The sequence below is a fragment of the Trachurus trachurus genome (assembly GCF_905171665.1).
Source record: "Trachurus trachurus genome assembly, chromosome: 19".
Lineage (NCBI taxonomy): Eukaryota > Metazoa > Chordata > Actinopteri > Carangiformes > Carangidae > Trachurus > Trachurus trachurus.
The window spans coordinates 19,548,824-19,569,102 of NC_139913.1; the positions used below are offsets into that span (position 1 = coordinate 19,548,824).

Sequence of the window (20,279 nt, forward strand, 5' to 3'; positions counted from 1 at the left end):
TTACCTTTAATTATCGATGCATTGTTGTTTTGAGATCTGCGGGGCAGAGACGTGAGCTGCTCAGCGAACACAATGGAGGTGAACGGTACAAGTCCCCTGTCCCTCAAAACTCATCAAATACACAATCCAACAACTCCAAAACGCTCTTGTGGAGAAGTTGTGACCTGCACATTCACCACACTATTAAATTAATTAATTATGTAACATTACGACACACAAAGCAAAAACTCGGAACTACTTGTGCTTTTGAAATCACTCCGCCCAGCAGCCATATCTGGAATGTAGTTCCGGCTATGCATTTGCCTAAAAAAAAACTCGTAACGTAATGATACTGTACATTATTATTTTATAGCGTGGTGTACTGTATATGCAGGTCCCAACTTCTCCACAGGAGTGTTTTGGAGCTGTTGGATTGTATAGTATTTGATGAGTTTTGAGGGACAGGGGACCTGTACCATTCACCTTCATTGTGTTCGCTGAGCAGCTCACGTCTCTGCCCCGCGGATCTCAAAATAACATGCACCAATAATTAAAGGTAATGAACCAACTCCTATGACTATAGGGATTATGGCAATAGGGGAATTTACCAAAATGTTGAACTATCCCTTTAAGTTTTATCTCTGGTGTCAGTGTCAGTACGTATGCCGTCCAGGAAATATATTTTTGAATATATCTTTTCCACGACTGATTATCAAGCAGGTACAAAGAAGCAGGCTCCTGCTCCCCCCAAACCGACCAACCCCCCTCCCTGCCAGCCCTGCAACTCAGTGAACAACAGCTTCTCCTCAGGCTCCTCCCAGTCCCTCAGCCCCACCCCCAGACCGCTGTCCAGCCACTCCCCCACCTCGCCCACCTCTCCCGCCACCCAGCCGTGCGCCACGCCCCGACGCCACTCCAGCAACCAGCCGCCGATCCACGCGCCCAGCCATCCGCCCCCCGAGCCCCCGACGCAGGCCAGCCCCCCGCCGCAGCACGCGTCTGAGCATCATCAGCATCAGCAGCAGCAGCAGCACGGCGCCGACCCCTCGCCCCCGGGCACCCCGACCCCTCCGGACACCCCTCCGCCCTCCACCGCCACCCAGGACGTAGCCGCTCCTCCGTCCCCGTCCCCCTACCAGTCGGGCTCGCTCCCGCGGCCGCGACCCGTCCCCAAGCCGCGGAACAGACCCAGCATCCCGCCGCCACCCCAACCCAACACACTGACCAATGATACTAACGGGATCTGTGCCACTGCTTACAAGATGATGGGTGAGTGTTGCCTCTCACTGCACGGACAGTACTTTACCTTTTAGCCTCTATGTGAATGTCACTGATTAACACTGTGCACTCTCTCTAACAGTCTCGCGTTGTTAATACCTCCACAGGTTAAAGAGACACTGTGAGAGGTTTGTCGTTAATTGACCTTTTCACTAGCAGCACCATGAACACCGTCCTCTGCCTGCTGCCTCCATCACAGCTCATTTACTTCAGCCCTGATGCTCGACTGTTACACTGGACGGCCTTTTAAGAGGGGCCTGTGTCTGATGTTTAACACTCAATATAAACACATTAGACAGAAGGAAGAGGGAAGGTGACCTGATGGTTCAAGTCATTATGAAAAACACTGTACACAGGAAACACAGTGCAGAGCTGCCAGCTGGAGCAAGGGAGAAAAATCATACAAATAGATTTCCTATTTCCTAAGGCCTTATTAAAGTAATTACAGGCTAATTGCTGGTGAGCAAGGAAACCATCACATCAAATAAGAATCTACAAACTGAAATTAGCCTGATCTTTTCTTTCTCGCCGTCTTGCGTCGTCCTTTTGTCGCTCGCCTTCCTGAACCGTCACTGTCGAGGTGTTGTTTCCTCCCGAGGCCGAGGTATTTCCAGTAGCTATTATTACACGAGTCCATGAGGAGTAAACACCAGGGCACCATGTGTAAAATATGACAGTCTGGCATCAGAGCGTTTCATCCATCATGAGTCACTCATCTTCATCTCCAGTCTCTGAAATGTGATATATAAGTATATAAGGGTTTGAAACTGATGTGTTTGTACAAACTGTCATTTACCAAACCCTCAACTGTCGGTGGGCAGAATGAGTTTTATTTAAATTATTTAAAATTCAAATTTCACTCATTATCTACAGTACTCACCCTCATGTCGACTAAGAACTGTGAGAAAGTCCTCCGTTCCTTCTCTGAGTTACGGGGGGTCTGCACAGCAGTATTTGTCCATATAATGGTTGTGAATGGATACCACTTTTCTTCGTCCAAAAAGACACACCAAAAAACATCCAAATACCTCCATCCAGTGCTCGTCTGTAATGTCCCTCTTGTATTGAAGCCCCGACATGAAAAATTGTTCCGCCGGTCGGTGCAAATCACGTGAGATTTGCACTACACTGGGAGTTTCCGCTACAAACAAGCTTAAAATATAGACTTATTTAATTTTTTTCAGAACAATTTCTCATGTCGGGGCTTCAATACAAGAGGGGCATTACAGACTAGCAGTATGGAGGTATTTGGATGTTTTTTGGTGTGTCTTTTTGGACGAAGAAAAGTGGTATCCATTCACAACCATTATATGGACAAATACTGCTGCGCGGACCCCCCCGTAACTCAGAGAAGGCACGGAGGACTCTGAAAATTCTCACAGCTCTTAGTCGACATGAGGGTGAGTAGATAATGAGTGAAATTTGAATTTTGGGTGAACTATCCCTTTTAATGTGAAGTATTGTGTGTTGTTTTTTATGTTCGGTATTATTATAGTGGTTTGAAAGCAGTGTCCCTTTATGTAGCATGTGCAACCATGACATGCATGTTTATAACTGGACTGTTTGTGTCTTGTCACTGATGTAGCTGAGGATGTTTCAACCTTCAGTTTGAGCTCTTACTGTATGTCACTCAGATGTCAACTGTGGATTCCCAGCGTTATTCTCCCCACAGCAGATTAATTCCAAACCGCTTCACTGCTCCTGCTTCAGATTACCCACACTTCACTTTTTCCATCTGCTCTCGCTGCCTGTTTGCTCTGCCGCCCCGCTCGCTTGCTCCCTCGCTCCCTCGCTCCCTCGCAGTCTCTGAGCAAACGTCGCCCCCTGCTGTGACTCGGAGCCTCTGCTCTGCTGCAGTCTTTAACGCTATGGAAAATATGACACAGTCTCATTTGGATGGCAAACTTACACCGGCTTCAAATGTTTTCATGCTGCAGGATGAAGCCGCACATGTTTGCGATTATGAATGTGGGCATGAAGAGTCTTGTTGGTTGTGTTGTGTGCGAGTGTCTGCATGCACGGAAACACAAACAGTGACTGAGGCTCTGTTCTGGTGGATTTGTCTTCATTTATCTCAGTTTGAAGTTTCCTCTCTCTCCTCACCGTGACTCTGTTTGTCCTCCGTCTTGTGTCTCTCCCCTCCCTCCAGACCCGGCGATGTCTTTCAAAGGGCTGAGTCGAGCTTTGGTCCCTGAGCTCGCTGTAGACCAGCAGCCAGCGACGGCCCCCACCTCCTCCTCCTTCTCCCCGCCTCTTCCCAAAGACTGTGACCTGGACACGGAGAGCACTGTCCTATAAGGAGGAGACGAGGACACGCTCCGGTCCATTTACGCCCACGCACCTCCTCTCATACACACACCTCATTTTAGTCTCCTTCTGTTTTAGTCCCAGCCCGGACCTGCAGCCTCCTCCGAGAGATCAAACTCTGCTGTTATCTTCTCCCAGTCCAGCGTAAATGAAGGACTTTAATGTGACATAATGCAGCTTCTGGCAGCCATGATGGAGGTCACACAGCTCTGGGTGGACCGGCTTTGTACCACTGTTGCGGCAGATTTTAAATACACTCGGGCAATGTCATCATAAACTAAAGTATCATCTTGATGTGAACATCAGTTTTGATATAACTGCTTAGCTGCGATTATTTCCATCTCATACATGGATGTGACTTATGTAATAATGTCAGTGTTGGATCCTGAGAGTCAGTGACTCAGCAACAATTTTCATAATCGATGAGTCAGCTTTCAGAAAAACGCCCAGAATTCACTGGTTCCTGCTTCTAAAATGTGAATATTTGCCTGTTTTGTGACAATAAGAGGAAAATCTGACAAAACGAGCAACTTACATCTGTAAATATAATTGGACTCTTTTTTTTCTCACTATATTGGCTCTAAGAAAATAATTGATGATGAAAATAATTGAATCTTTGAAGCCTCTTAGGGTAAATCGACTCGCAGCCAACGTGAAGCGATCTCCTCACACCCCCACCGTCTCTTCTGCAGCCTTAAAAGCCGTCATTAGCCGTTACTCACCTGCAGAGGCCACCTGACCTCCATGATGGTGCCAGATGTGGTTGCGAGGAGACTTGTGACTCAAAGACTGTAAAGTGCAACACACACACACACACACACATTATATGTACGTCACCATCATGTCTATCTTTACACCGCGCTCCCTGCAGAACAAGCTCCAGACAATCAGCGGCAAACAGCAGAGCACGAGGACCAGTAGCTCCGTCGGTCCACTGTGCTAACACGGATGTAGCGTGGGTACTGACCACAGTGAGGGGGTCATGGGGAGGGGGGGGGGGGGTAAAGCCAAAAGAAACAAACAAACTTAAAAAAATATAGGACTGATGGGACCTGTGTGGAATTTGGTGTGAGGTGTTTTTTTTTTTGTATTTTTTACTGTTGAATAAATGGCCTTAGAAGAAGAGGAAGGTATTTCTGCAGCACAGGGAGGGAGAGGGGAGGGGAGGGGAGGGGGAGGAAAGGGGGGAGGGGGTCAGCCAGTAAAGTACATAGAAACCAAAACTGTTGCTTAAGGTGTAGCTGGTGACTGCAGGTTTCCAGTCGCCTCAAACACTTGATTATCCCCCGTTGCCCCTCTTTCTTTTCTTTTTCTTTTTGTATGGAAACCCCTCTCTCTCTCTCTCTCTCTTCTCCCACCCTCACTCTTGTATTTATTTACCAAGTAAAAAAAAAAAACACACATTCCCTGTGGCTTGACATAATTAATGCAGTCTTTAAATGTAAATCATGCCTTATCGGTTCCTTCCCAGGACCATACAATAAGCATTATTATATATTTACTATTACAACAACGTACACGGAGGATATTATTATACTCGGCTCCTAGTACTTACAGTATTTCCAAGAAGCTGTCTTGGCAACAGTTACGTTTCAGGGATGTAAGGACGGTGATCTGACCCTCTGCGATAGAAGCGGTCAGCGGTTGTGTATTATTCCACATGAGTTGTGTATTTAAATGCGTTGATTTCTTTGGGGTTTATTTGAAGCTGAAGTAGCAGGGTGAACGACCCCCCCCCACCCCCTACCACCACCTCCAGCCTGAGCGCCGTCAGTGATTCTTTGCCTTTTCTGTTTTTCCTCCATCTTGGTTGTTCTTAAGACGTGACAGGCTGTGTGAGAGTGAATGTAGTGAAGGGAGAGTTTTCTTTTTTGTTTTCCCAGCCTCTGGATCTTTGAACAGAAAGACACATAAAACAGCTGATGTTGCACTTGAGCGCAGGCTGATGAGTGGTTTCCTAGTGTAGAGGATTTTTTTTTTTTTTTTTTTCAAGTCTTTCCCACTGAGCTGAGAGCACACGCCGCTGTGACTCCTCAGTAGTGATGTGGTGTTAGATTTTGCCGGGTCAAAAAATATATATATATATATTAAAAAAAAGAGAGATGGCTTTGTTGTATTTTCTATGTACGCTTTGCTTTTTGGCCTCGAACACAACACAGAGTGTGGTTCCTCCAGAGCCGACTTGATATGGTACCAATGGAGAGAGTTTCAGATGTTGCAGTTGCCCTGAAAACTTGCTGTGTTTTTCAGAGACAATCAAGCATTATTACTGTTGTTGTTGTTATTATTATCATCATCCCCTCCTCTCTCTCTCTCTCTCTGCTCCTGTACCTCGCTGCCTTATCCCCGTGCATCTCCCGATCTTGGGATGTCCACGCTCGTCGAGACAAAACAAATGCCATTAAACCACAAAAAGGATAATGCTGCGTTTTTAAGCTCCATAGTTTTGTATGTATGCTGTCTGGTGAGCTCAAATGTGGAATAAAAACATGTAATATGAATGCTTGGTTATACCCCCTTTCCAAAGAAAATAAAGTATATGAAGAAACTATTTCAGTCTGTGCATGGTTTCTGTCTGTGTGCGTGGACAATATGAGAGTTAAATGCTCAGAAACTCTAAAAAGTAGAATTGAATATTATTATTTGTTATTCATCTGATATGAAAAAATAACCCACATTGATTATAAAGATAAAAACCAGGGAATTAATCAGTTGCTGTAAATTATCAATTATTACTCAGATGTAGAAAAATATCTGAGAATACCTGGTTCCTGGAGGCTGAAGCTTCTGTTCTGACTGTAAACTACGATTTCACACTTTAATTTCTAAAAATAAAATGCAGTATAAAAAAACTACCCATGGTGTTTCACTGTAAATGAAAAAATGTTTGAAGGACACAAACAGAATGAGGATCCACTCAAAAAACCATTACACCACTGATATGTCAGAATAAACTGATGCTTTCTTCTGTGTTTTCGAGGAACAACTTTTTTTTTGTAATGTTCCTTTTGCACCTCTTAAATTTTTCTGTTAAATCATGACCTTCAATAATCTGCTTTACACTGTATAAAACATTCATATGAGCACTGGGAAGTGATTCATGTCATCACTGTAAAGGGGAAAATACATAAGTTGATAGTCAATGCCTGAGACTGTAGATAGATGTTTTCATCAGGAGTCACAGATAAATCAGACAGTTTGTACTTTCGAGCATGATGTTTTTTTATAGATCAAAAACATGTTCTTTATTTGACAGCACTGAACCAAACAGAAGGTAAAACGAGCACAAAACATGAGCAATTACCCATGAAAACATACAAAACTGTTAGAAAAGGGAACCTGTAGGCCATTAACCAATGAATAAACCTAACAGAGATGGGGTTTCATGTTAAACCTAAAAATATCCAGGGAGGGGAAATGCTACCAGCTGCACATCTTAATACGTTAACTTCACCAACATGCAATTGATTGGGACAAGAAACACAGTTTATACACTCGTACCAGCTAGGATTGCACTTCTACGAGATGGCGCTCACCTCGTCTGCCTGGCTAAAGCTGCTGTGCACGGAGGAGGAATGAAATGAGACTGGTGGGGGGGGCGGAGGTCTGGAGGGATGGAGGGAGGAAATAAACTAGGACTTTGGACAAAAGCATACAATTTAAAATCAGAATGACGAGCAGTGCATAGCAAAAACGGTAAATTTACAATCTCAACAATAGTTATCAACATGAGTCATGAATAACAACACAGCTACAGGTACATTGTACTGTAGATGAGTCATGAGATCACCATAACGACCAGAGAAGCAGGAAGTAACCATTTACAGTTAGGTGTTTTTTTTTTTTTTTCTTTCTCCTCTTCTTCCCCACATGTTTTGATGTTCATTCATTCAGCAGTCGCCCACGTCATCAAGCGGGGCTGCGTTCACAACACTCAAACAAACACTTGACAAAGTGCAGAGCCATTAGCCGTCCCCTCAGCCGGGCTTTTATGTACCGGACTGACAGACACGACGCTAACTGTTGATAAAGATTAATTATTCCACCCACACGCTTCATCAAACAGATGATGTATGAGCCAAATGTCACCATGTGCTGATCTAGTCAGTGTTCCCTCACTTAAAGGTGCAGTATGGGTAAAGAAATGAGGGCATTTACTGAATGAATCTGGATCTGATTTAGGAAGAACAGTCAGAATAAGACACAGGCTGAATGGTTGAGAGTAAAGGACGTGGATGTGGATGTGACAGGATGTGGTCCATAAACAGTTCTAGCCACTCGTGCAGAATCACCTTGATCATGTGAATATGACCAGTGCCTCATTTACTAGAAGCTACGTGGCTAATGTAATCCTTTTCTTCCATCTAAAAGCACGTTGTGAACAATGTTATGGAAGCTAAAGTAAGGCCAAAATAATGACAATAGAAGCAGCAAAATGTAAACGTGAAACGTTATCACTTCTGAATACTTAAATATGATTGAGTTACCAACCACTGAAACAAATTAAATTATGAATTTTGAATTCACCTCTTAAACATTTAAGATTTTTACTATTTCACTTTTTAAGGTTCACTCTAAATGTTGACTGACCAGCTGTAAACTGATGGAACTGGGGTCTAATCAATTCAATTCCTGATCATTTGCTAATTTCTAGTGTTACAGTATTTAAATTAAGATTTGGTATCTGAACTTAATCCAATTTAACACATTTTTTTGCTTGAATATAATTTTAAGATCCACACATAACCCATTGAATTTGAGCAAATTAAGTTTTCTGAATTATACAACTTGACATTACTAACTGGAAAAATCAAAGAAAGGAATTAAAACTTTTAACTTATAATATTGAGTTCAGTTTTAACATTTTAGTTTCAACAATTCAGCAGTGGTTCAATTGTATGGTCTTGTTTCGCTTCCACTGGAAGTGGTCATCTGATCCTTATCAGCTGATTAGAAATGTAATATGCAGGACAACAGTCACACAGAGCTCCGGTGGACGACTTCCACTTCAACTCACTGCATGAGGGGGAAGAAAATCTAATTTCTCGCCAACAATGCTCCTTAAAATCACAGTAAATTAGATGAAAACGACCACATCTGTAACCAGTGATGTGGATTCACGTTGTTTTAAAAACTCCAAATATCCTCTATTTTTAGACCTTTAGATGAAACCCTGCTGTGTGGGAGGCAGTGAGTATGAACTGTCTGATCAAACACTGTCTGTACACACTATACACACCACATGGGAATCCTCTTGATCCCAGATAACTGTCTCAGTCTACATCTACGCTTCTTTTTTTTTTTTTTTTTAACAATTTTCAAATATGACCTGATAGAAAATATAAACTTTGTATAGTTATATAATAAACATAGCAAGTAATCTGTAAATATCCAGACCAGTTGTTTTCATTGCTTACATCTCATTTTAATGCAGCATCGAGATGAAGTGAAGCAACCACACGTGTGAGGACGGTTTCTCAGATGAATCTTTTACTATGTAACATGTATTAAAGTGTATAAGAGTGTATTAAAGGGAGATGTAAGTAATGTAAACCCAGTGTGAGTCTTCAGTGTGTGGTGAATTCTAGTCGACCTGTGGACACCTGAATGTTTCTGCTCCACCCAGCACCTGGAATAACAGCGCTGCTGCACTCTGATTATCTACACACTGTAACAGTAGATTTCCTCTCCTTCTGTCTCTTTCCGTTTGCTATAGATGATGTGGTCTCTGTTCCTGTTGGGTTTCAGTGTCTCTGTGTGTGTGATCTTGGCACTTTGGTTGTGGAGAGCAGAGAGAAAATGGAGCCAAACTGGCCGTGTTGGTTTGGCCTGACGTCTGCCCGCATTCGATGCTTCTACCAGGCCAGAGGGGAAGACAGTCTGGGGCTTCTGGGGTTTTCTGGAGTCTGGGTCTCACTCAGAGCCCTCTGCAAAACAAAACCCATAATCTCATTTGATTTATACGTATTTTGCCATATTATTTTCAGATTTAGAGCACATTCGGTTATTCCGCAGACAGCGGCTCTTTGCTGTATAATCACTTTCTAGCTGCAGGCTGTCAGTCTGTGTTAACACTAATGAATACCTCCATGTTTTGGGGGTTTCAGTCTGATACACACCTGCTGCATACATCAGAACAGAGCTGAGCTGCTCACTCTCAGGAACACGTCAAGCTCGTTCTAGCCGGTTCTGTCGACTACCATAAAAACAACAGCACAGTCTCTCACCTCAAACTTGGTAATGAACTCTCCAAAGATGGCGAAGAAGGCCTCCGTGCTGGTGGACTTGCCGTCCTCTCCGAAGTAGAGGGCCACCTTGGAGAACTCCTCCATCGCGCGGGTCTGCAGAGACTCCAGTGATTGGATGGCAGGGTGGCTGTTCTCCAGGAAGCTCTGTGGGCGCACAAGGCCAAGCGGTGAGGGGAACACACAAATCAGCCAATAGAAACAATTATAACAAAGTGGTCTGTGGCTCTGCAGAGGTTTTCTACAGTCTGAGAAAATAACCCTGATGATGTCACCATGATGTCATCGGTTGTTTGTGTTTCAAACCTGAGGAGTCGAGTTTTCACCATGGATGGACAATCTAACAACAAATTACTATCAAGTTGGGAAATTCTGGGAATTCTGGGAAATGTAGTATCCAGCGTTCTGGACCTTTATCTGTACTGGGGACTAGTTTACTTTCCAAAATCTGTAGATCAGATTTATGGTAGTGCTGTATTAGCTGTTGAAGAAGTCTTGTATCACTTCCTCCTTCACTCACACACTACTGAACAAATCAGGAATCAGCTCAGACACACAGTATGTCTCATCTCACTTATACAACGTCATGTCAGTAGGTTGGTAACATTTGTTAAAGGGATAGTTCAACATTTTGGCAAATTGGCAATTGGCATAATCCCTATAGTTTTAGGAGTAGGTTTGTTACCTTTATTTGACGGTGCAAGCTATTTTTAGAACGGCGACTTGTCCACGAGAGTGTTTTGGAGTTGTTGGATTGTGTATTTGATGAGTTTGATGAGGGAAACCAAGAAATCCCATAAGCCTCCGTAGCGTAGCTCTGAGCAGCTCGCGACTCTGCTCCGCCGTTCTAAAAATAGCTTGCACCGACAATTAAAGGTAACGAACCTACTCCTAAAACTATAGGGATTATGGCAATGGGCCAATTTGCCAAAATGTTGAACTATTCCCTTAAAACCAACTTGTTTAATTTTATTATCTGGTATGAAAATGGTGAACAATATACTTATTCGCTACTTGCTGAGAAAATGTATGCCTCTCCTCTCTCCAGCTGCAGCTCGGTGATGGTCAGTTCAATGTACTTTGCAATATGCTGACCTGTTCCTTTAATCATTTAAAATCTCATCAATCAGTAGCTGCATTTAAAATAATTGGTGTCAAATGAAAAACCTATGATACACTTCCTGTTGTGTATTAATTATGAACGTACGCTCATGACAGAAGCGAAGTGGTCCTCGGAGGTGGGTGGGATCTTCAGACAGGCCGTCCTGATGTCCTGGATGGTGGTGTGAAGGTCACCCAGCTCTGTGGTGATGGCCCTCTGGTTCACTGGACCAATCAGACCCACAAATGATGAATTTCAGTACAACATTAGAAACACTTTCAAAATTTAAATATGCAAACTATTAACCGGCTTTAACATCAAGCTGAAATGTGAACCAACACGGCATAAATCTGCATGAATTTGGATGTTTTTAGTAAAGTCTGGCGGCTCTGCGCTGACATCCGGCTGCTGTGTGGGAATTAGCATTTTTTTTTACAGGATGGAACGGCTACATTCAGCTACTCAGTGATTCTCAGGAAGGAAAGCCGAGCTGAAGAGCCACGCTGCTGTAACATCCCCGTACCCTTGGCTGCCAGAGGCACCGTTGTAAGGTCTCTGGAAAAGTTGAGCAGCTCAGGGAAGTGTTGGCACAGGGACTTGGCCAGAATGTGCAGAAAGGTGGATTTTCCATCCACTGTTTTGGTCGTGCTCAGCTGCAAGACATAAAGGGAAAGAATGAGACATGACGCCCGGAGGGTAAAAAAATAAAATCCAGATACACAGAGTGTGGTTAAAGCGCAGGTGACCACGCTGTACCTCGGTTAGGAAGTTGATCTTAAAACTGGTCGTCCTGTTGCTCTTAGGCTGCCCGTTGTTCAGGTAATTCCCCATCGCAAGAACAAACTGTGGGCAGAAAAAAAAAAAGAACTTAATAACACCTGTCACCATAGAAACTGACAGTTTTACATCCCTGTTCTCTGCTCTGGATGTTTACCTCCAGGATTTTGGCCAGTTTCTTGCTACTCTTCAGCTCCACTGAGGCCTTGTAGATGTAATCGTACGCAACCTTCATCTCCTCCGTCCTCTCCTGCAGCGTCGTCTTGAAGTGGAGACTCCTCAGACGAGTCTTGTACTCAGGCACCATCAGCATCTGTAACACATAAAACCACTCGTTTACCTACATGGTTGCTTTGCTTGTAAAACTCGGGTCAGGTTGGATTTATTTGATTTATATTTTTGCGGTTGTACCTGGAAAATGAACTGGTCGGGCTCGCTCAGCTTGGCCGGGTCCTGGTCGAACCGCTCGTACTGTTTGACCTCCTCCTCGTCTGGAGCGTAGAGCATCAGCTGCTTGATGTGGGCCGGCTCCAGCCTGTTGGTGGTCATGTTCATCAAGACCTGACGCAGCTCGGCGGGCGAGAGCTTCAGATGGGCGATGAGGATGGCTGCAGAGAGGAGGAGGAGGAGGAGGAGGAGGAGGGGGAGGGGGAGGAAGGAGGGAATGGATCACTCATTTACACATAAAACCTTTCATCCCCTTATGAAGATGTGTCATCTCCCACTGTGAATTATTCAGATTCCCTCCTGTGTTCAAAGCAGCGTCAGATTATAAAACTCCAAATTACATCCAAAAACTTGCCGAGAGAGAAAGTGGAAAAACTTCAACAAGAAAGTGGAACAAGTCTCACTTACACAGGAAACTGAACCCGTCATCCACAGTATCATAAACTACAGTCTACATATCACAGTGAAGTACAAGTCCCAGCTGTCAAAATTATTCTTCACTGTAATAAAAACCTTTGCAAACAACATGTTTTTTGCTTTTCTGCAAGTTTTTGTTATATGCAACATGCTATTTAAACTAACTGTATCACTTAGGACTAAATCCTGAAATGAAGATTTAGAACTTATATAAATGACAGGAAACTTTTCACTTTAACAAAATTTTCACTATATCCAGTTTTAAAATCATAAAAAAAACACTGCAATAAAATGCTTTTTATCAGAGCATCACAACATTGTGTTCATTACTCAATTCTGATCACGTTTCAAAATAAAATGGTTATTGATTGTCAACTGTCGCTAATGGAACATCACTGTCTGAACTTATTGACGCCAACACGTTGCTGTTCAGTTTAAACCTGCTCACATCAGATGATGGAGTTTCATCCACATCAGATCTAACGCAGCTTTCTCTCTTGGATGGGCGTAAGAATCTGTTCCTGAAAACCTGCACAAACACGGCACACCTTTCTCTCACCACGGCTTCTCTTCCCACACTCTTGTTTCTCTCTTTGGTTCTTCAGATTTACAGATCAAACATTTTCCACCTCTTCATCTTGTCGCGGTGAGTGAGCCAACAACACAAACAGATGTCTCTTCATTAGGAACAAGACTGTGAGCAGAGGACTCTCAGGTGGAATCTGTTCTCTGTTCTGAGTTTTTCAATAATTATGAGTCAGCTCAGTGCATTTCATGAGGTATTTTGAGGCTGCTTGACCAAAACAAAGGTTTTTTTTTTATTATTCAAGTACAGACAGTGTGTGGGAGTTGATCATTTTGTTTTGTACTTTGCCTTTTTCTTCTTTGTATCAGTCAGTACAGAAACTACAACTTTTATTTTTTATTTTTTGCCAAAGCTGTACATCGTGCACCAATGTGCTGTATGACAAAGTGTCCTTAAATTCACAGAGAACTGCAGCTCAGTTTTTGTTTTACCCCATTTCTATTAGTAAAATTGCTGCTCAGTGTTTGCACTTTATTTGTAAAGTCGGAGTTTGGGTTAAGAATGTTTTGCGAATTACAACTGAAATTGACCCAAAATGATAAAAACAGAATAAAATAATAATGTTGTGTAATGTGATAAAAATATCTTGTCTCAACCTCTCAGCTGTGTGTGGCTCTCTGTGATGTGTGTGTGAGTGTGTGTGTGGTACTCACAAGCGTTGTAGGCTTTCTTATGAGACAGAATCTCCACCACGTCTTTCTTTTTAAAGTTCTCGGAAACGAAGGCTGGCTCTGGAGGAGAGACTGATAATTTTAACAACAGTGTAAGGATGTGTTCTCCAGGCACCGGGGGTCAACACACACACATACAGACACACACACACACACACAGTGGCTTGGTGAGGGGGGGTTGATGGGTTAATAACACAGCTCTGCCATTTGAATTGCTGGAGGCCAGAATGCTGCGTGTAGGAGACGCTGAGGTGTGTTTCTCCTCTGGCAGAGCCGTGTTATTACAAGAGGAGAAGAAAGAAGAAGAGGGGAGTGGTGCCTTATGGAGAATGAATATGACGAGCAGGTGAATGGAGCAGCTCCAAAGCAGCTCATGGAGAACATCACAACTGTGAAGGTATAAACAAAACAGACGACGTCAATAGATGAACACAAAATTCACACATTTTGATAAATAATAACGCTGTTGATGATTATGATGATGATGATGATGGTGATAGTGATGATGCAGGGTGAGGAACAGTGACCAGATGCACAGAACCACTCACTGGATCTTCGCTGGGTCCCGAAGTGCAGATCGAGGTCCAGGTACTTCACCATGTCAGTGAGCTTGTCGTAGTCCGAGTCTTCACCGAGCTGAACACAGACACACACAGTCAAGGCTTTATTCCCTACATGTCTGAAGAATCTCTTCGTACCCAGACATCAGACTTAATCCATGTCTGACAGGCTGGTGGAGACAAACAGAAAGTCTAAAAAGAGCAGATAAACCCAGCATGGATTCTAGTCACAAAAACAAGGCTTCTGCTTTGATGCCACCATGACTCATCAGAGACACCACAGAAGAGATGAGTAGTTTTTTTTTTCTATTTTCCAAATATGGGGAGAGAGACGTAGGAGTGAGAAAACTCACAGCCGAAGTGGGAAGACTGTTGTTTACCGTGTTTAAGCTCCGAAGCCGAGCTGCGGCCTGAAGCGCCGCCTTATGCCGAAGAGTAATAAGAGCTCACACACTCACCTGACCCCAGATGGTTCCCTCAGAGTTCTCCACCTGCTCCCAGCGCAGCCTCTTCACACTCATGTGGTTGGTGTCCGAGGCGTGGTGGCCCGGCTTGGGCAGCGGAGGCGGCTCGCAGGGTGGGGGCAGGGGAGGAGGTGGCGGTGGTGGAACCTTAAAGTTTACAAAGAAAAAACACTTTGTTTAACTTATTCGATATTTTTACATCTGGGAGTTTCACAAGTTAAAACAAAAAAAAACCCAAATGTTTTCACCAAGAGAGTTTCATGTAAACTGTCTGGATGTCAGAACCTGAGGAATTGGACTCAGACTTTACAAAACCAGCCGCACTGAACACAAACTGAAATGTGCTTTATATTTTCTGTCTTTAAAGCAGCGTGTCCTTTCAGAGCAACATATTCCTGTTGCCTTCATTGTGCTTTTGTTCTGTCCCCTTGAGACGTGTTACAGAAACACAGTGAGCAAACTGCCAATAGAAGCAACACTCTTCTATTTCTGTAAAAGCACTAAGACAGTAACAGCTCTTCAGAGGGATGCTTCCAACACTTGGTGTTTTTTTCTGTGACATTATTGTTGCTAGGTGCTTAATGCAGTGGTACTGCTGCACTGCACCACCCTGCACTGTCATTTTTTATGAATGAACATCTCTCATGTGTCACCAGTGGTGGAAGAAGTGCTAAGATATTTTATTTTAGTGGAACAAGCTGCTGTTTTGTAGGAGATAAATCAGCAGAACATACTTCAAGTAACAAAAGTTGAACTATTTGTTCAATAAAAATGTCTCATGTGGCGGAGGCATCGTATTTTAGCTGGATTTTTATTGTTGTGTCTGGTTGGAGATGGAGCAAATTTGAACTTTTTTATGCTGTAGTGTTAAATCAATTTAGTCCAGTGGTTCCCAGACCTGGAGTTGGGCCCCACCACAGGATCATAAGATAAATGTGAAGGTGTAGAGATGATTAATGAGACGGTAAAGAAGATAAATCTCTCTCTACTCTTTGCTGTTTTACTGAAATACTGGAGAAGAAAGAAGAAGAAGCAAAAGGGGAAGAAAAGTAAAGGAAAAAGGGAAGTGACAGAGAAAGGGAGCAAGGAGGGGAAAGGCTTTACCACGTCTCCATGGAAACACTGGACAGGTCTCCAGTCTACAGCTATATATTTTAACCTATTTAATCACCTTATATCATCTGTAATTTAATTTGAATTGATAATTTTATTTAACTATATCTCCATAATGCTAAAACTGTATTATTGGGAAGGATATCTAGAGTAGACATCATAAAATTGTTCGTTTCTTCTTTGGGAAACAATGATTGTGTGGGACTGCAATTTAAAAAGAGGATATAAAATGTGTCTTTGGGTATTGTAACTGTGGGTAACTGACCCACTGTGAGGACACATTACCTGCTGTGACTGGTTCTCCTTCCGTGTGCTTTCATAAGTCTTAGTGTGAGTGGGGAGGGTGGAGTGGGACCCTGGAGGCTGGGAGCCTGCGGGGCCTTGGCTGGCGGACTGGGAGGTGCTGAGCTCCTGGAGGGACGGCGGCAGCGGGCCCTGGTAGCTGTGTTGGTGGTGGAGCTGGTGGTGCCTCTGGAGGACGAGCTGGCTCGGTCTCAGCACCTGAGGGGACGGCTGCGGGGACGGCTGGCGGATGGGCTGCGGTTGGCTGAGCTGGCGCGGGAGGTAGCAGGCGCGGGACGGCTGGGTGGAGCGCAGCGTGGTGGCGTGGCCGTGTGTGAGACGGGTGGAGGTGGTCTGGATGCGCTGGTGGGTGCTGTCCGCCTCTTCTCTGGTGGGGAGCATGTTGTGTAGAGGGGAGCGGCTGGAGAGGAGGGTCCGCGGAGGGGGCGGGGGCGGAGGGATGATGGGGTGGTGCGGCTGGAAGGGCATCCGGCTGCGGGGGATGTGCTCGGGGGAGAAGCGGATGGGCGGGACGGGGTCGATGAACTGGACGGGGGGCGGGATCAGAGACTGGAACGTTGGTGGAGGTGGGGGGCTCTGGGTGGGAGGAGGCGGGATGGGTTCAGATCCAGAGGAGTAGGAGGGAGATGAGGCCTCGTCGCTGCTGCTGTGTTCCTCGCTGCTGCCGCTGCTCAGGTGCCGCGGCATGAAGCCCAGCTCCTGGTCCTCCAGGAAACTCATCTGTGGGGAGGAGAGGAGTATCATCAGACCCGACAGCCACAATGTTCACATAGCAGAAAAAAAGTGTACTGTAGCTCGTCTAGGTTAGTAGATTCTGCTGAGGCTCTGGACAATTCAGGCTAATTTAGGTTCTGACAGTTTGTTACTGTTAGGTTTAGCTAATACTCCTACTGTATAGCCAATTAAACAACTATCAACCAAGAGTTTCAACTGTAAAACTTAAATGCACTTATTCTTTTTATTTTATTTATTTTTCTTTCTCTTTTTCTTCTTCTTATGGGGTATAAAGGCCATAAAAGCAACAAAAAAGAATAAAATAAAATAAAATGCAAGCTGCTGGTCTACAAGCTTTGACACACGTGCAGATAGACAGCATCAGATGCATTACTCATCTATTTATAACAGCCAAAGATTACAATGCAAAGTTTACTGTAAAATTCCCAAAACAACATAAAAACAATGCCAGCTTTAAATTGAGTGCAACCCAGTTAATTACATACTATATGTATTTCTAAAAACAGAGACTAAGGTCTAATGTTGGTCACATGACATAACATCAGCCAGCACCTTATCATAACCTTAGATCTCCATTAAGAAACACTGGGATATAATAACTCTATAACTGTATAACTGAGTATCATGTGTTACTTACAGTCACACCTCTTCTTCTGAAACCAAGACAATCACCTTCATATATCTGTTCATGTGACACAAGTGTTCATTGTAGCGTGAACATGCAGCTATGCACTACAACGTGATGACTATAATCACATGTTCATCTGCTCAGTTGTTGATAATAATGAAATGCTCAAACAACAGATTGTCTGTTCTTAGTGCAACATTATACAATAAAATAGTAAATACAACATGACAAAATATAACATTTTAGCATGTGAATGTGAGACAGTAGTATAATTACCATGAACACAAAGACCATTACAGTCGCTACACGGATTTGCAGTGCAGAGGCCCGTTGTGTACAGCTGGGTGAGGTTACACAGCAAATCTGTGGTACTGCTTTACAGCACCAAGGATAATGATGATACTATATCATTTTTTATTGTAGGTTTATGGTAGAAAATGTACAAGTAGCTAAACTGAGCCTCATTTTATTCATTATCTCAAATGATAACAGTGAAGTATTCAATTGTAACTAAGTTAGAAATTATATTTGTGTATGATCCATGTAGCAGCTTTAAATGTAATAGGGGAAGCATTGAATTAAATTAAAGTTCCTTGCCCCGTAATGCCTTGTTCCTTTCACTGCACCAGTGACTGTGAGTTAGTAGCAGCTGACTGCGATGCTAGGTGTGATCACACATGTGACTTCTACTCAAGGACAGTATAGTATGAAGAAGTGGCCTTGGGTAACTGTCAGTGGTGTGTTTAGCTTTTTTATAGATTCTGGTGCTAACGTCAGCAAACTGACAAGTTAAAGGCAGTGAGTCAGTTCATTTGGGTTCAGCTTCTCTTGTTTAATCCACAAATATAGTTCAGCTTGTTTGTGCAGCTGCAAAACAGTGCAACATGAAATCTCTAAGACTTTGCAACATCTTTATATGGCAGCTGCAGTACTGTGTTGTTTTTTATCCTCCTGCTGGGCCCCACACTGCTGAACACAACCAGTCAGGGAGGGAAAAGAAAATTGCTGAGATAACAGTTAAGATTCTGCAGTACTGTATATAGATTAAATTGAAATTGGAATTCATTTTACTGTAGCAAACACTAAGGTGGTTATCCCATCTCTGAGGAGTAGAAGGCTTACTGTAGATGCGATAAAATTATTGTGTGTGAAATGTGTCAAACTGCTTCCCACTTCGTTTATTTCCTAGAAAAACTTTGAGGAGGAGAGAGGAACCCCCGTAGCATATTGCTAACTCTCAGAGCTGCCAGTTCAGTGAAAGGAAAAACCAAAAATAGTGCAGCTAAGAATAACAAATTAACATATTAAAATACTGACATCGTAAGCTTAAAAACTAATCAGGGCTTAAAATAGCATAAACACATGCATGTGCTGTGTTTGTATAAACAGAGCTGATGGCGTGTGCTCGACTGGAGGCAGTGGTTTCCTCACCTCCTCATAGTCGTTCTCCCCGGGTACGAAGTCGTCCACCAGGGTGACCCGGTGTCCCAGCTGCTCGCTCAAGGCGTCCAGGAACTTGTCGGTGTCGCGGCTGCGCGGCGGGCGCGAGAAGGTGAACAGCTTCTTGCGACGGGTGAGCGTGTTGGGGTCGCTGCCCGGGTGCTGCGGGGAGGCCGGGGGGCTCTCCAGGCTGACGTAGGGGTTGGAGTCCACGCTGCTCTGGTGGTGGATCTCGTACACGGGGGTGGGGAGAGGCTCCTTCCAGGACAGGGACAGCCCCGATTTACGGTTCCCTGTACAAGAACAGAGATTAAAGATGGCTGCTGCTGCTGCTGTTGGGAATGTTTAAAAGAATAGTTCACCCAAAATTCAAATTGCACTCATTATCTACTCACCCTCATGTCGACTATTAAGGGCTGGGAGAAGTTTCAGAGTCCCCCGTGGCTTCTCTGAGTTACAGGGGGTCTCGGCGTAGCAGTGCATGTCCATATAACAGTTGCAAATGGATACCAACTGTCTTCGTACACAAGCTTGAAATATAGACTTATTTAATTTTTTTCTGAACAATTTCGCATTTCGGGGCTTCAATACAAGACGGACACAGCATGGAGGTGTTGTTTTTGGAGCATGGATGTTTTGTGGTGTGTCTTTTTGTTACGAAGACAGTTGGTATCCATTTGCAACCGTTATATGGACATGCACTGCTATGCCGAGACCCCCTGTAACTCAGAGAAGCCACGGAGGACTCTGAAACTTCTCCCAGCCCTTAGTCGACATGAGGGTGAGTAGATAAGGAGTGAAATTTCAATTTTGAGTGAACTATTCCTTTAACACCGCACATGTTTCTGCCACATGGTGCTGGGAATTTTTTACATTTTACACAACTACTTAATCCCTCTAGAAATAATGTGTGACATTCTTGGCCATTCTTGTTGTCGCCTTGGGGATAATTTCTTCTGAGAGGGGAGCCATGGCAACAAAAAGGTAAACTGCAGGCTTATGCGCACACAAATAGATTGGAAGATTTGAATGAGTTTTGTATCAAACACATTCAAACGTCCACTCCTCTTGTGCCATGTTCATATCAAGATTGATTAAAGCTGCTAATTTTCTCTAATTAAATGCACTGACACAAATACAACATGACATGAACATGGCATCAGTCATGTACCACCAGGACCCAACATCAAGATCCCATGTGCAAAATCTTGGACCGTGATGGCAGAT

General features: G+C 43.8%; 2 protein-coding genes across 4 annotated transcripts in view; one reads left to right on the forward strand and one right to left on the reverse strand.

Moving 5' to 3' along the window:
* The window catches only part of arhgap17a (Rho GTPase activating protein 17a), a 34,951-nt gene extending 28,836 nt beyond the window's left edge, over positions 1–6,115 (forward strand). For all 3 annotated transcript variants that reach the window (XM_083994704.1, XM_083994706.1, XM_083994705.1), the window contains 2 exons: positions 697–1,248; positions 3,407–6,115. In XM_083994704.1, coding sequence (XP_083850830.1) covers positions 697–1,248; positions 3,407–3,555 — 701 coding nt within the window. In that variant the 3' untranslated portion in view covers positions 3,556–6,115. The remainder of the gene's footprint in view (positions 1–696; positions 1,249–3,406) is intronic.
* Positions 6,116–9,036: 2,921 nt separating this feature from the next.
* grid2ipb (glutamate receptor, ionotropic, delta 2 (Grid2) interacting protein, b) overlaps positions 9,037–20,279 on the reverse strand; it is a gene marked incomplete at its 5' end in the record, with an annotated part of 34,260 nt that continues 23,017 nt past the window's right edge. Inside the window, 13 exons of the mRNA XM_083993689.1 lie at positions 9,037–9,491; positions 9,792–9,956; positions 11,017–11,135; positions 11,435–11,564; positions 11,668–11,754; positions 11,846–12,001; positions 12,100–12,296; positions 13,792–13,869; positions 14,358–14,445; positions 14,828–14,980; positions 16,232–16,969; positions 17,622–17,666; positions 19,044–19,345. Coding sequence (XP_083849815.1) covers positions 9,420–9,491; positions 9,792–9,956; positions 11,017–11,135; positions 11,435–11,564; positions 11,668–11,754; positions 11,846–12,001; positions 12,100–12,296; positions 13,792–13,869; positions 14,358–14,445; positions 14,828–14,980; positions 16,232–16,969; positions 17,622–17,666; positions 19,044–19,345 — 2,330 coding nt within the window. The 3' untranslated portion in view covers positions 9,037–9,419. The remainder of the gene's footprint in view (positions 9,492–9,791; positions 9,957–11,016; positions 11,136–11,434; positions 11,565–11,667; positions 11,755–11,845; positions 12,002–12,099; positions 12,297–13,791; positions 13,870–14,357; positions 14,446–14,827; positions 14,981–16,231; positions 16,970–17,621; positions 17,667–19,043; positions 19,346–20,279) is intronic.